Below are 16,805 nucleotides of genomic sequence, written 5' to 3' on the forward strand. Positions count from 1 at the left end.
ACCAAGCAGTGAGGAATGAGGCACTCACATCAAGACAAAAAGGCAAGGCCTTGCATTGGCTTCTCTAGTGCGAGTGGGTAGGGCTCTGGGGCATGTAGCTCCCTTGATTATCACCAGTCAGTTTAGGCTCTGGCCATGAAAGGGTTTCAACCACACACAAAGTTGGGTTGGGTCTGTGGAATTAAAGAAAATATTGCCTCCCTTGTCTTATTTTATTTCAGCCAACTAAAGCATCAATAAAGGGGAGAGGGTCACTTCCCAGCAACCTCCTATCCACACTGATCTCTGCAGGCAGCCAGCAGACACCATACTCTTTCCCCAAATGGTCACTTTGGTCAGTGATTACTGCTGTGATTCTCCCCAGACAGCGAACCTGATTGTGGGAGTGGCTGAGCACTCTGATGTGCTAGGTACCCCCATCCAGGACTTGTGTAAATATCAGTCTCCTGAACCTTTCATGAATCAAAGCCATTTCTGTGACAATGACTTAGTTATTGTGTTCTGATCTATAGGACATTTCCAAAGAGATTAGCAAGTGGCACAATCACCTCAGGGCAAACATACTGTGCCCAGGCTATTTAGGAGACTCTGAAATGTGGGCCAGCTGGCACTCGGGCTGTCCTGTCTTCTAGAAAACTTACTTAAGTAACCATGAAAATGGGGGTGGAAATCTATTCCCTGATGTTTGTTAGTACATATTGCTGCACACACAATCTGGCTTGATTAGGAGTCTGTGCTGAGCAATGGTCCAGGACTGGGATACCAGGGGTCCTGCAGTTCTGGTTTGAGGTGTATCGGCAGAACTGTGTATATCTGTGGGAAGCCTGCACAAAGGCAGCTTGCAGCAGGCCTGGTTGGAACCAGGGCCAACAGACTCTCATTTTCCCTCTTCTTGTTCCCTGGATTAAACCCAAGCCCAAGTCCCCTATGAATAGGCAATAACAGGTTGAAATGGTTCCTCGCAGAGCGGATGCTTCTCGTAACAGGATTTCCTGATGTAGAGACTCCAATTTCTCAGAGAAACAAGTTGAGAAGATAGTTTTTGAAATGCTTCCTGAGCTTTCCTAAACCATTGCAGCCTTTTCCACTCTCTCCCCAGCTCTCTGAAAGGTTTGTGTTTGAAAAAAAAAAAGTATATTTTGAATGAAAGTGCTAGTGTGGGACTCTCTCTTTCCAGGATAACAGGGTCATCTGAATGAGGAGGGGGAAAAAATCATGGATGCTTTCGCCTATTGCACTTGGTCTGGTCTTGATCTCTAGGAAAAGTCATTCTCCTTTACACCCTCCCTTTGCCTGCAGCTGTCCACACAAAGCTGTGATCTGGACTTTTAGCCTGACCCCTTTATTCAATGATCAGATTATACAGCTGGAGTTTCTACTGGTCTTATACATAGAGTTGGGCCTGTATCCAAACATATAAGTGCAAGTTCAGTGGACAAGAGAGAGTGTATGTGCAGAGAGGTGTTTGTCAGCAAATAGCTGTGTATACACAGGGAATTGTGTGAGTGGACACAGGGATATACAGAAATGGGCATGTGCAACAAGAAGTGTGTATATGCATTTCATTTACTTACAGGCATGTCTACAGCACTTATCAGTAGCTGAGCACTTCACACATAATAATGATGTTCCCCTCATAACCCCTGGGAAGTAGGGAAATGTTATTCATTTATATGCTGAGGCAAGGATACTTGAAGTGACCTGCCTAAGGAAGTCTGAGGCATAGCCAGGAATAAAATCCAGACAGTTTCTGAGTACCTGTCCTGCCCTTTACCCACAAGAACATCCTTCTTCCTCAACCTGTACTTACCTGTTTGTGCATATGTGGGCAAGAGGTATTGCACAGGCATGTGTGTTCAATGGGTGTGGGAGTAATCCAAAGGAATCCCAGATATTAGCTTCTGCTTCTCCCCTCCATCCCAACTCACCAAGAGGGTCCCCTCCTATGATGCTGTACTCCACTTGTCCACTGGGCCCTGAGTCCCCATCATGGGCCAGGAAAGTCCACACCCTTGGGCCAGGCTGACCTTCTGTGATGTCAAAGGGTCCCTCGTAGGCTCTTGGAAAAGTAGGCTGGTTGTCATTGATATCATTCAGGTTCACCAACACCTGCAGTTAAGACAAGAATGTATACAGTGAAGGAGAAACCAGGGAGAACAGTGGAAGTGGAGCCCACCTTTTTTCCTCAGTCCCAGCCTGTGGTATCTAATATCCTGGTCAGAGGGTGTGAAGCAGGCACCGTGACAGAGGAGTCAGGGAACATTCTTCCCCAGATTGTTTTCTTAGACTAAAGTGGTGGCACCTCCTTTGTCTTCTCACTTTATTAAAGGTCTCTGTATATTTGTTTAAAACATTCCAGGTTGTCTAGGTCATATTCAGTCTAAAGCATAAGCAAAACACTTCTGGATTTGCTGTTTTCAGAACATACTGACCAAGGAGACAGCAAATTATCTTCCTCTCCTTCTGGTTTACTGAACCATCCAAAATTCAGTAGAGTCACTAAGTTTAAAATTAACATGGTGGTTTGACCCTGAGCATGCTGGTCATATTATGGCTGTGTTCTTAGCCAAACTAAATATAGTATGAAGAAAACAAAGTTTGTATGGGTAAGCAAAGAACCTACAGATCCCACAGATTTGTGATGTCCCTCAAGCTTTTGCTGTTTAGCAAAGTCCAAGTAAATCACTGCCCTGCTGTCTGATTGGCTCTGCAGCTTGACAGACTGAGAGACAAACAGCACTAGCCTCCTTCTGATCTGATATTTCCACGGAATGCATCCGATGAAGTGAGCTGTAGCTCACGAAAGCTTATGCTCAAATAAATTTGTTAGTCTCTAAGGTGCCACAAGTACTCCTTTTCTTTTTTTCTTCTGATCAGTGACATGTTATTCTGGTACTTTAAAAACAGACACCACCACTCCATTGTAAATGTTGGAGCAAATTAAAGCAAAAATCAGATGATTTACATGGTTTCTGCAGCATATACAGATACAAAGCTGGACAAACTGGCTACCTGAGTTATGCTGAGAAATGGATGGGTAATGCGGAATCCTACACCTTACAAACAGACAGTAACAATCTCAAAAAACTCCTCTGACCACAACAATCATCAGCTTGATGTGGAAGACCAGGTCCTCATATGAGTTTGCATGCAACTCTCTTTTTAGTAGCCCGTTGCTTTACTTCTCCTTTATGCATCATACACTCAAGAGTTGTTTCTAGCAGTGTGCAAACCTTAAAACCTCTGGAGTTTGGATGCTTATCCAAAACAAACCGAAAGGCATGGATACTTTGCTGAAGCGTATCTCACTACGTGAATCTCTTGGTGTTGTGTGTTTCTTTTTCCTGATTAGATGAGTTATTTTTATTATTCTTATTTACTAATATTACATCAGTGTCTATGGGCCTCAGCCAAAATCAGCCCCCATTGTGCTAAGTGGTATAGTAAGAGGGAGTTTCTTCCATGAAGAACTTACAGACAAGACTTGCAAAGGATTGCAGAAAGGAAGCATTATTATCCCCGTTGGATTTTTTTTTTTTTTAAGCAGATGACCAATGCACAGAGAGATTAAGTGACTTGTCTATGCTCACACAGGGATCCTGTAGGCAGAGCTGATAGTGGAGCCCAGATTTCCCTAGTCTCAGTCCAGTGCCTTCACCACAAGCCCACCCTTCTTCTTACAATCAGGTTTCTCGTGCAAAAGTTCAAGGTAACAAATTTGAGATTCACTTTCTACAAATATTTGGCAAAGAATACACTTAAAATTCACTGTTTGCACAAACCTTCTTGCCAGTAAATTATTCACCAGAATATTCACAAAAATGAACCCTATGGGCAAGGGAACACAGCTGAAGACAAGAGATTTACAAACTGGAGGTGAATATTTATACAAAGTCATTCACAGTAGATACTCAGCCCTTGTTAGATACAAAGCCTAACAATGTTCTAGCACATTAAAATAGTATTAGGGAAATGGAAGTCTGGGACTGGATGGCTGGGGTTTCCCATTCCTATTATTTATTATTGTGATTTATTACTTCCATTGTGGTAGCACTTAGGAGCCATAGTCATGGATCAGGACTGTGCTAGGCACTGTACAAAGACAAAGCAAAAAGATGGCCTCTGCCCCAAACAGCTTATAATTTAAGCACATACTGAAATATACATAAATATACATATTCCAATTGCACATGATAAAAACAGCGATGAGGCTAGTTTAAGAATTATGGTTGATGTTCGGAGGAGATGTGATATCATTCTGGACATGGAGAGATGTTGCCATTTAACTCCTTGAGTTTTGTTTTAAGTTGCAAAAGAAAGTTGGATGGACTATTCCAGTGGTTCTCAAACTATGGAGCAGGCATCCCAAGGGAGGAGTGGGAATGTTAAGGGAGGCATGAGCTTTGTGTTTTAATTTCTTTTTTAAAAGAACTCTGGCTGTCAGCCCCGAGTGGCTGGGGATCGTGCAGAAGGGCTGTGCATATCTGAGAGGCGGGGATCAAGGGGACAGCCGGAGCCCAACCCCCGAGCTTGGGCTTTCCTCTCCCCTCCCAACAATCCTTCACCTGGAGGTGGCGGGGCTCCAGCTGTCAGCCCTCTGGTAGAAGTAAGGGTGGCAATGGGGCACTAAGTCTCCTGTGAAAAGCAATATTGACGAAAATCACTTTTCACATCACCACCATTACTTCTGTGCTGCTGCTGGTGTGGTGCTGCCTTCAGAGCTGGGTGCCCAGCCAGCAACCGCTGCTCTCTACTCTGCCTTCAGACCTGGGGACAGCATATGTACTTGTGGAGACAGGGTACAAACAACTACAGACACAAAGAAGGGGGGCACAAACAAATAAGTTTGAGAACCACTGGTCTATTCAATTCCAGTAAAGAAACATTCTCACCATAATGACAGGTTTCAGAGTAGCAGCTGTCCCCACTGTATTTTCCACCGAATGCAGCCGATGAAGTGAGCTGTAGCTCACGAAAGCTTATGCTCAAATAAATTTGTTAATCTCTAAGGTGCCACAAGTACTCCTATTCTCACCATAAGTTGCCCCTTTATACCTTCACCTTGACAACTGTGTCCAATTCCGGTCAATAAGGATATAGCACAAATGGAAACGATCCAGACAAAGGCAACAAACGATTGGAGGCCTGGACAAACTTTCACATGGGGAGATTAGAAGGAATGGGAATGGTAGGTTTAGAAAGGAGATGAATAAAAAGGTGACTTGATAGAGGTATGTAAAGTAAGAGATGATGGAGAAAAGCTCAGCCAGGCTCTGCTATTTCTCCTCCCCAAATACAAGAATAAGGGGATACCCAAAGAAAAGAAAAGGGGCAATTTAAAAAGGATCAAAGGAAATAGTTTTTTTTCTAAACATAACAGCACACAAATAATCAGGTTAATTAGACATGTAAAAACACTCTTCCTTTCATCAAGGAAACACAGCAGCTGTTTAACAGGACACAACAATCCTGCACAACAGCTTAGATCAGGAAGTGATGGAGAATGAAGCTGTTAGTTGAAAAGTCTGGGGGAATTTTGATTGCTATAACTAGGGGCTACAAAGTAACACGGGTGGGAGATAATATTAGAAAATGTGGGGTGCTCTGATGATGGAACAGAAATGGCTCATGTCTCAGCCCATTTATTCAGTGTGAATCTGCTGCTCCCTTTGTGGGGGAATTATCGCAATGAACTCGCCCCCTTCCTGTTCTCTTTCATATTTTGCAACAACATTTAGGATAATAGCGTGCAGCTGCCACACATTGTTGAGCAAGGACTACTAGACAAAATGACCTAATCACCCCAGATGTGTAGAACTATTTGCACTCCATAGAAGGGGGATATGAAACTTCTTAAAGGGGCACTACTGCACAGACTGTTGCAAGCCCCACCCCTCCAGCGTCCCACAACACCCCTCTCTCTAAAGGTCTAGAGTAATTGTGGAACACTGCTGCCATAGCAGCTACATACCGTTGTAGTGGTTGTGAGACGGCGTGATGGGATTGGACACTGGTCTGTGGCAGTGATAACCAGGGTGTAGCGTCCATGGCTGATCTCATAGTCCAGCTCCTTCACAGTGCAGATCTGCCCCTGAAAAGATGCACAAGAGTGGTGGGTTGTCTAGTGTGAGGGAAACTAACCAAACAAACAGGAGAAATAGGGTAACAGCATGAAGAGATTAAGTTATTACTAACTGTGGTGCTGTTTATGTGAAAGGTGCCCACGATATTCCCCTCTGTGATGGCGTATGCAACTGTACCGTTGGGCCCTTCATCCCAATCCAGTGCCTTGATGGTAATGAGGGTGGCGTTAAGGGTGGCCGGGCCCTCATCCAGCGTGACTTCATACTGCTGTTGCTGGAACACTGGAGCGTTATCATTCTCATCCAGGATAGTGACACACACTGTGGTAGTGGCCTGCGGGCAAAGAACTAACGCAGTTAGCGTCATGTGCTAAAAGAAATGTACAAGTTCTGGCTGCAGATCAATGATCTGGCTAGGGTTTGGTGCTGCAATGATCACAGGATGGAGACTTCTTCTAGAGATAACAACGGTACATGTGAATTATTGCCAACAAAAAACTATGCTTTTCATATCTGTTGCACTTTTCATCTGAGGATCTCAAAGCACCTTACAAACAGTAGCTAAGTAAGTCTCACAATAGATAAGCATTTAACAAATCGGTAAACTGAGGCCCAAAGAGGCTAAGTGACATGCCTGTTGTCGTACAGACCTTGCCTAGTTTTGTTTCTTCCACTGTTTTACTATTGCTGGTAGCAACACTGGGAGTTGTACTGGAGACTGGCTGCTGCCTAACCCTGCTCAGAACAGGCCTACAGGACACTGTGGTTAAAAAGGAGGCCCTGACTCTGCACCAGAGCTTCTATTGTTGTTACCAGGGATGGCAACAACAATAGATAGGAAAAAAAGTCTAATGTTGGCACTGTCAGAGCAAATCAGAGGAAGAGCTAGAAATAGGATGATGGATTTCCAGTCACATGTTCTAATCACTAAGCCATAGTCGTCCACTGTTTAAACAGAGTGTTTTTAGAACCCTTCCAACTTCTAATAACAGTGACCAAGTGTCTGGAAATTTTTATTGCATAGTCTTTGTGGTCAGTGAATCACTGCAAGTTCTTCCAGTCACATCTCAATGGTAGATGATAACTGAAGTGCACAAGGACTGTCAGGATAAGAACTGTAAATCCAACAGTCTTCTTAATTATGCCCTTTCCTCTTTTAACAGGAGAAACATTCGACAAATGGCAAATGCACCATAAGTCATGCAGAGATGAGTTTCTCTTATTCCATTGGCTGGTGATGGACAAAAACATTTCTCAGGTGGGACACTTGGCACGGTGGCTGACTTTCCTCCTACGTCTTAATGGAATGCTCCTGTCCTCACCGGTCCCAGTCTCTGAGCGAGAGGAGAAGGCTGGAGAGACATTTTTACTCTGTCTTGTCACCTGCCACAGGAAAACTCACTCCGTAAGAAAGGCATGAAAGCGGAACATGTCAATCTCACCCTGGCACAGGTCGATGATAGGGTGGGCTCAGTGACATTAGCACCCCAGCTGTGCACTTGACACAGGAAGGAGTTAGGGTAAATTAAAATGGGATAGTTGTGGGTCCCTCTGACCAGATTTTAGTTGCCAGAAACACTTGACTTTGTACTAAATCTCTCTCTAATCAGAAGCCTCTTGTCCCTCAGGGAATAGTTTTCACAAGAGCTCTGCAAAAATGTTGCAACAAAACCTCAAACCACACAATAGTCAGGTGGTTTCCTCTTTCCATTACAGACTCAAAATTTGGGGCAAGTGAATTGGAGAGTTTCTCTACAGGGTCACACACTTTGTTGGTTATGCACACTGAGCTGGCAGGCAGCGGGAGGGGCAGGAACACAGTTTCTACCCAATAACCTGTTGCAGTTTTACAGGACACTGCCACTAAACCTACATTTTATTGTTAAGATATCTCAACCACTCCTCTTCTCTTTGTTCTTTCATCAAATTCATAAACAACTTCCCCTTGACAATGCCTGTCTGGTGCTGCAGGCAGAGGAGCTCTGTGACTAAGGGCTTGTCTACACTTACCAGAGGATCGATGCTCTGGTGATCGATACATCGGTGGTTGATTTAGTGGGTCCCGTACTCCAGCTGATCGAGAAGAGTAAGGGGAGTCGATGGGAGACCATCTCCCATCGACGTTGCGTAGTGTGGACCCCACGGTAAGTAGATCTAAGCTATATCGATTTGAGTTACGCTATTCACATAACTCAAATTGCATAGCTTAGATCGACTTTTCCCTTTAGTTTAGACAAGGCCTCAGACAGTCATTACTTTCTTCCTCCAGTGACCCTAATGCTGCACAAACACTAACCTTAAGCCCCAACCCTACTGCCTGCCTTGGTCACCTCTCATCTTGACAGTGTCCATTCGGTGCTGTAGCCAGGTAGGCACTGTTTAGATGAACCGAACCCGTTTTGACCAGGCATAGGTAAATGATCTTGCCTGAGCCAGCCATTGTGTGGAGGGAGCCACAGTGCAAATCTCCAGCCAATATTGCTTCTGATCAGAAGCAGCCCCTGCTATTCCAGTCCTGACCCACTCCATATCCCCAACTTTCTCAAAGCACCTCGGCCCTGACCTGAACTGTCATTTGCTGACTCATTTCAACCAAATGGGATTGAAGTATGCAAAGTAACTGGAAGGAGTGAGAGACAAGTAGCTCTGATGCCATAGTGTTCCTCTGTCTGAAGCCCCAAATAACAGTGTGTGGAAAGCAGGCTTTTCTACTCTTCCGGTTTTCTTACTTGTCACCAAAATCAAAGGGATTCTTCCCACTGATGCCTAGACTGCATTCCCTGGCATTTTAGAGTTGAATCATCTCTGGTCTTCTAAAGTTATTGCATTACAGACAGAAAGACTAAGGGAGAAATGCCAAGGAATTAAGTGTTAGGCTCCACTTTGATTGGCTTCACTAACCTTGTTTGATCCTTGGGCCCAGTTTCTAGGTAACTCCAGCTGATTACTTAGTCACAATTTTGACATGAAACAAGTGGAACTCATCAATTTTGGCTATATTTTACTTTGAGATTTTGAGCTTGTTTGAACCTGTAATTCAAAATGAAACTCAGACAACAGATGGGGAAGTTGCAAATTTAAAAGTGGATCAAAATCAAATGTTTTATTGACACACTGTGAAGCAAAAGCAGCGAGTGCAAAACTTTTGTTCAAACTGGGAACAAGGTGCAGGCCCTTTTTACTCTACAAAAATGGAATGGTAACTGGGTGAGGGGAAAAACAGCAAGGCCTCTCAGAGAGATCACTTTATCTTACTCCAAATACTTAAACAGAAAGAGGACATTAGGTTAAAAAAAAGTGAAAATGTGACTTGCGTATGCAATGATGTGCAAAGAAGGCAGTTGCCCCAATCCCCACCTTGTAGGATGAGGTAGGAACTGAAGCCATGGCCTGTAATAATATACCTTTTATCTGATGGATAAGTCAACATGTGGAATATAAAAATTCTAATAAAAGAGAAGGATTTAGGATGCTTTGTCCTTTGAAGCAGAGATTTGCTCTGCCTGTGTAAGGCTCTTCACAAGGGCACCTCATGAACAGTCTAAAGAAAAAACAAACAAACAACATTCCAAACATACCAACTAACCCAGCAGATCAGGATCCCAAGCAGAGCTGGGAGGATGGTGCTTCCTGTTATGAGTACTTTGCTACCACTGGGGGGATGTGATATAGTAGTTCTTTGAGGAGAGAATTAGGTTATAAAGTGCTGTGCTCCAGCACGCAGTGACTATGCAGCTACTGTTTTCAGACAGCTCAAGAGAAACATTACAGAACACTTGGAATGGGAAGGGGGAGAAAAGAAACTGAGCCTCCCTGACCCTCACAACATCTACAAAACTCAAGTTATCTACAGTGAAGGGGGATTTCTGTAAGTGGTTGGAGAATAGAGATTTTTAAATGCAAATACTACACATAATGGGACATGTGTTCTTGACACTACTGTTAAAACTAGTGAAGGTTGGAGGAGGAGGAAGGGGAGGTTGATTAGTTAAGATTCATTTGCTGTTGTGTATATTTTCCCATTCCTGCTCGCCATCTCAAACCATGCATGAGTTAGACCCGTTCTCTGTAGGGTACAAGATTTCTCTCCAGGCAAAAAATAAGGGACAGGATTCATTATATGCCCCTCCGCCCCGCTAGCATCTTGGCACAGTTTCATTCCAAATGCATTTAGAAGCTTGCCTGGCATGGGGGATGGTCTCTCCTTTACCATTCACCAGTTCACTGTGTCACACAGCCCAGTCATATCTCCTAAACTGAACAGGGTGACACCTGCATTATAACATCACCACAATTGCCACTATGGGCCTGCTTTTAGAATAGTGCCATATGATGCATTACAGTGTGATGAGACAACATCAGTATTGCAATGCCACACTCATAGAGTCTTTGCCCAATGTCTCCTGCCTCCATTGACTTTCACTGTCCAGCTCTCCTTGGGGCTGAATGAGCACTAACCCCTAGACTCTAAGGCCTGACCCACTGACTGCTGTTTGGGAGGCCTGGGTCATTGACTGCTTATTTGTTTAGGCTTCAGTTTCCCTCCCAGTCTGATGGAAATGGAGAAGTTGATAAAGTGGCTCTCCAAGAGCTAGCAACAGCAACAGGCAGTCCAGCTCCAGGAGCAACAGCAGCTCCTCCAACAGCTTGGCAACCAACAGCAACAGCTGATTCGGGAATTGGGGACCCAGCATCGAGATCAACAGCAGCAATGCCTGCAACAGATGGCTGCTATGTTGCTGGCTGTGAGACCAGGTCCCGTGGGACAGGCAATCCAGACAGCCCTCCCTGTTCTTGTGTGCCTGACCAAAATGAGTTCTGATGATGCCTTTCTGGTCACATTTGAGTGGGTTGCCTCAGTGGCTCCCTGAACAGTGAGCCAGCCTCCTAGCACCGTATTTGACAGGCAACTGAAAAGCATGATCCTCGCCACCATTGACATTACATCTGATACATTCTGGCAACAGTTCTGTGGAGAGATATACTCACTGGGGGTCAGACTGCAGATGGTCACGCAGCAGCTGAAGGACACCTATTGGTGGTGGCTCTAGCCCGAGCAGCACACCAGGGTCGAGGTCACCAATCAGGTGGTCCTGGAGCAATTAATCACATCGTACTGCCACAAGGAAGGGCACTGGTCCTCTGCCTCAAGCTAGAGACCCTGAGCAAAGCAGTCATCTTAATGGAAAACTATGTGGCCACCGAAAGCCCAGTCTGCCCTTACTCTCAGAGCCCAACCCACAGACTTTGCAGCCAAAAGAGGAACAACCCCTAAATCAAGGAACCTCCCAAGCTGTTGGCTAAGATTGAGTGAGAGTCATACCAACAGACAGTATCCCAGGATTTGGCGGCGGTCACCTGGAGTGTCAAGGAGGGCCACAGGGTCCACTGACCTAGTAAGGGAAACCTGGATACCTGGAAGCCCCACCTTCTCGACAAGTCCCAGAGACTGGCCCAAGCGATCAGAAATCAGCCCATGTTTCACCTGCAGTTGCCTCGACCATCTCTGCTGAGAGTGCCCAGTGATGGACTGTGACTTCGGGCAAGTCTGGACCAGTGAGGCTCGTGCTTGGAAACAGCCTTCCAGCAAACTGACGATCCTTGTGGAAATGGATGAGGTCTGGGTCCCCATTCTCGTGGACTTGGGGTGCCGAGACTTGTCCGATGAGACCTCACCACCCCAAATCTGCAGTGGGAAGTCATCTGCTTACAATATATCCATGGGGACGTGAAGCTGTACCCCAGTGCCTAGGCCATCATGACAGCGAATGATGAGACCAGAACCATGACAGTAGGCCTGGCCTCGAGACTGGCCTACCTGATCATCTTTGTCTGGAGCTGGACGGGATTTTTGAAGGTTCTGTGCACTGTGAACCTCAAACCAGGCACACTGGAGCCCACATTCAAGGGGGACCTCCTCAAGGAAACAGGGGCGACATCCAGTAATCCAGACACTGACATCGAGGGAGCCTGGGATGGTAAGCTTGACATCCCTGACAAGAAGGCAGGCCCAGTTCAACAGCATGGGGAGGATCCACCAAACCTGGGAGCTGACTTTGGCTGAGATCAGTGAGAAGACCCTATGCTCAGTTGGGAGTATGAGCAACTGGCCAGCGTAAATGGGAGGGTCATGGAGCCCCGATGAGAAATGCAGTACTCCTAGGTTGAGCTAAAAGGGACCTGCCTATACCGAGTGGACCACAACCCGCAGATGCAAGAGGCCCAGACCCAGCTGGTACTACCCTGATGCCACAGGCAAACTGTCTTGAAGCTTGCCCATGACATCCCCACTGCTGGGCATTTGGGCCACAAAAGGATGTTGGTCCAAATTTTGGCCTGTTTTTTTTGGCCAGGAATCCACTGGGAAGTCAAAGACTTTTGCAGCTCCTGCCCAGAGTGCCAGCTTGTCACTCCACAGGGAGCACTGAAGGCTCTGCTTCTCCCACTACCTATGGTGGGAGTTCCCTTTGAGAGGCTTGCCATGGAGGTGGTGGAAATCCGTGAGAAAAGCATGGTCAGTTTCAGGTTCATTCTGATGATCCTGGACTATGCTACCTGCTTCCCTGAAGCAATCCCACCCTGTAATACCACAGCCCGGACCATTGCCGTGGAGATACTCAAGGTCTTTGCTTGAGTGGGCCCTCCTTGAGAAATCTTGACAGACCAGGGGATGAACTTCACATGAAAGCTGCTTAAATAAGTCTGCAGCCTGTTGGGCATTGAGATGATTTGGATATCTGTTTATCACTCTCAGATGAATGGCTTAGTCAAACACTCAATCAAACCCTAAGGGCATGCTTTGGAGATCCTCCCCAAGAGAGCTCCACTACTGGGACCAGCTCATCCCCCCTCTGCTACTCGCAGTCCAGGGAGTTCCCCAATTGTTAACCAAGCGCTCTTCATTTGAGCTGCTTTATGGGAGGCAGCCATGGGGAATCCTGAACCTGGTTTGTGAGAAGTGGGAGAAGGCATCTTCCCTGTCGCAAGGTCTCCTGCAGTATGTTCTCTGACTGTGGGACCAACTTGAGAAGGTGTGGGCCTTAGCATGCGAGAATCTCCACAATGCACAGAAGTCACAGGAGCAGGCTTATAACCAGGAAGCCTGGGGAAAGGGCCTTTGAACCCAGAGATAGGATTCTCCTGTTGCTTCCCTCTGAAGCATCAAAACTGCTTGCCTGAGAGCAGGGGCCCTACAATGTTATCGCCCGAGTAGGGCCTATTAATTACAAAATCTGGCAGCCAGACAAGAGAAAGAAACTAAGGATGTATCATTTGAAGCCCTGATGGGATCGAGAGGGGTCGCTGACTGCTCAGTATAGCCCTGAGCCAGAGTTGGGCCCACAGGCCCCAGTCCTGACAGACTCTGAGGAACCTCAAATTGGTGACACCCTGATTCCCAAACAAAGGAAGCAAGCCAGGAGTCTATTAAAAGCATTCAGCAAGACCTTTATGCCTTGGCCAAGACAAACCACCCTTGTGCAGCACATGATCCTGAGAACCCTGGAGGAGATCGTCCGAGAGAAGACTTGGCCCATGACGTGGTGAATGTGAGAGATGGTGGAGAAAGAGGTCCAAGCAATGATAGAACTGGGGTGATTGAGGAGTCCCAGTCTGAGTGGCGTAGCTCCAGTGTTCTGGCCTCTCAGATTCTGTAGAGACTTTAGGAGGTGAATGCCATATCAAAGTTTGATGCATACCCGATGCCCCAAGTCAATGAATTGCTTGACTGGCTAAGCAAATCTTGCTAGACCCTCACAAAAGGGTACTGGCACATTCCGCTGGCTCCAGCCTCCAAGGAGAAAAGAGCCTTTGCCACCCCAGTGAAACTAAACCAATTTATCAGATGCCCTTCTGGCTCCATGGGGCTCCCTCCACCTTCCAGCAGTTGATGGACCACATCTTATGGCTCCATGGCACCTCTGCCACCATCTACTTGGACAACGTGGTCATGTATAGCAGTAACTTGGAGGACCATCTCAACAAGTGGTGGCCATCTTTTGAGCCTTACACACAGCCGGACTCATGGTGAATCCCAGCAAATGCAAACTAGGCTGGGAGGAGGCCACCTATCTAGGATACATTCTGGAGCATGGTCAAGTCCACCCCTTGTGGGTAAAGTCCAGGCCCTTCAGACCTATCCACTGCTACAACCAAGAAAGGTTCCTGGGGTTAGCAGGCTATTACTGCCATTTTGTCCCCAGCTTCTCATTGATCCTGGCCCCCTTGACAGAACTTCTGAAGGACAACCCTGATGAGTTCGCTGGACAGCAGACTGTGCTCGAGCCTTCCAGACACTTAAGGACCTCCTGTGCCAACAACCCATGCTGTTCAGCACTAACTTCTCTCAGGAGTTCGTCTTTCAAACCGATGCCTCAGAAGTATCTCTGGGAGCAGTCCTCCCCTGAGAAGTCAAGGGAGAATAGCACCCCATGATTTACATCAGTTGGAAGCTGTTTCCACACAAGTGCAACTACTCTGTTATTGAAAAGGAGGCCCTCACTGTCAAGTGGGCCGCAGAAGCCCTGCAATAGAGCCCCCTTTCCTCTAGTGACTGATCACTGCATACTGCAAAGAAGACCAAACTGTGGTTAATGAGGTGGCATCTGATCCTCTTACCATATGCCTTCTGAGTTCAACACTGAGCCAGTAAGGCACACAAACATGGATTTCTTTTCCCGGGTCAGAGAAGGTGAATCTCAGTTCCTTGGAGATGGACTTAAGGGTGTGTGTGTGTGTGTGTGTGTCGTGTGTTTGTGTGTATAATGAGGTGGAATGGCCTCATTCTCACACAGAGGGGGCTAACTCACCCTGTTGGGCTTAGCTAAACCCTCGCAGGAAGCATGGGGGTGGGGATGGAAGTATAAGAGCAGGGCCCTGCAGTTCTGTTGGAGTCAGATGTCCTTCTCAGGGAGCCGAACCGCCAGCACAGCCCATGACCGGCTGTGGCAAGTGATGACTCCCTTGAGCCAGCTGCTGCTCCAGGAGATGGAGAGACCCAGAGAGGAAGTGGAGAGTGAGCTGTTTGGTGCAGAAACAAGGAGCAAGGCCCCTGATGCTGTGGAACAGGCCCACCAGATGATGGTAAGAAGTAAAACAGGGAAATGAGGCATTGACTCAGCTGTGGTGCTTGGAGGCAAGGCAGGGACCCCACACTTCCGTGCCAACCCTATGATGGGATAACCTGTCACTTCCAGGGTGCTGGGGTGGGTTGCAGTGGAGCAGGGTGGCCTGGGTCTCCCTACCTCTGGCCCCCACTTGGAGCTGGTTGAGCACTAAACCTAGGCCCAAAGGCCTGAGCCATTGACTGCTCGAATTCTCAATCCTTGAGCCTGAAGGACTGATCCACTGACTGTCTGCTCTGCATGTCTCCTCTCCCCTGTCCATGGAACCTGAGCTACCACTTGCTCAGTGACTTGACTGCAAGCCCGGGTGCCTGATAGACCAACCTGGCACGATTCTCCATGGCTGCCAAAGGGGCCGTCCCTAACCCTGAGACACAGGATCCTTACAAAAAGAAAAGAAGTACTTGTGGCACCTTAGAGAACTGAGCTGTAGCTCCCGAAAGCTTATGCTCTAATAAATTTGTTAGTCTCTAAGGTGCCACAAGTACTTCTTTTCTTTTTGCGAATACAGACTAACATGACTGCTACTCAGGATCCTTAGAGAATCCAGTAGTATCTCTGGAGGAAAAAAAAACATGAATATGCTAGGAAACTATTTCCCCATGGTATTTCTCCCCCCCACCCCACCCCCCACTGTTCCTCTGATATTCTTGTTAACTGCTGGAATTAGCCTACCTTGCTTGTCACCATGAAAGGTTTTCCTCCTTTCCCCCCCCGCTGCTGGTGATGGCTTATCTTAAGTGATCACTTTCCTTACAGTGTGTATGATAAACCCATTTCATGTTCTCTGTGTGTGTATATAAATCTCTCCTCTGTTTTTTCCACCAAATGCATCCGATGAAGTGAGTTGTAGCTCACGAAAGCTTATGCTCTAATAAATTTGTTAGTCTCTAAGGTGCCACAAGTACTCCTTTTCTTTTTGCGAATACAGACTAACACTGCTGCTAGTCTGAAACATGCTAGGAAAGGGTCACTTATCACCAAAAATGGTGGACTCTGGATTCTGATCCCGAATGAGCCCCTCACACAACTTGTGCTTCAATCAACCCAACTAGAAATTGTGTTTTTAAAAAAAGCACAAACTTCACTGAAACCTGGATAGTGCGTCTGAGTTGTACTTTCTTGTGAGGAAAAGCATAATTTGAAGTGTCTAACTGGCTACCTCCAAATGTAACAAATCAGCCTCCTGCCACCCTAATCCACTTATTTTAAAACCAGTAACCTATAAATGGAAAACAGAATGAACTGCTGCATTTCACAGTTGTGGGTGTGCATGTGGCCACCTAATCTCAGTGCATGTGTTTTGTGTGCCACGGAAGTAGACTGCTGTGTGGGAACACGGTGTATCTGTGAGCTAGTTAAGAATATTTATGAGCTAGTCAAGGCTGTGGTGAACCTTTAATGAGCTTTGAGAAAGAGTTACAGGCTGGAACGTGATCCAGGCAAACTGGCAACACCTGACTTTGTTGACAACAGATAGCAGACAGCTGTGCTCCAATCAAGAGGAAGGAAGCACGTGTATGGCCCGTGCTGAGGCTGCTCGACCAACGAGATGTCTCCGCGACCGGGTGATGGACTTTGGAGAGGGTTGAAAATATTA

At 46.5% G+C, this 16,805-nt stretch overlaps 1 protein-coding gene across 12 annotated transcripts in view; it reads right to left on the minus strand.

Annotated features, from left to right (window-relative positions):
• CDH23 (cadherin related 23) overlaps positions 1-16,805 on the minus strand; it is a 555,581-nt gene that overhangs the window by 39,042 nt on the left and 499,734 nt on the right. For 8 of the 12 annotated variants that reach the window (XM_043519492.1, XM_038408394.2, XM_043519496.1 and 5 more), the window contains 3 exons: positions 6,196-6,417; positions 5,972-6,091; positions 1,929-2,109 (listed from right to left, as the gene is read on the minus strand). In XM_043519492.1, the coding sequence (XP_043375427.1) occupies positions 1,929-2,109; positions 5,972-6,091; positions 6,196-6,417 (523 nt within the window). Of the gene's footprint in view, positions 1-1,928; positions 2,110-5,971; positions 6,092-6,195; positions 6,418-6,733; positions 7,218-7,275; positions 7,644-11,072; positions 11,245-16,805 lie in introns of those variants that run through there. The other 4 variants (XM_043519500.1, XM_043519495.1, XM_043519503.1 and 1 more) reach the window with 4 other exon arrangements.

This window comes from Dermochelys coriacea, chromosome 7, assembly GCF_009764565.3.
Source record: "Dermochelys coriacea isolate rDerCor1 chromosome 7, rDerCor1.pri.v4, whole genome shotgun sequence".
NCBI classification, from domain to species: Eukaryota; Metazoa; Chordata; order Testudines; family Dermochelyidae; genus Dermochelys; species Dermochelys coriacea.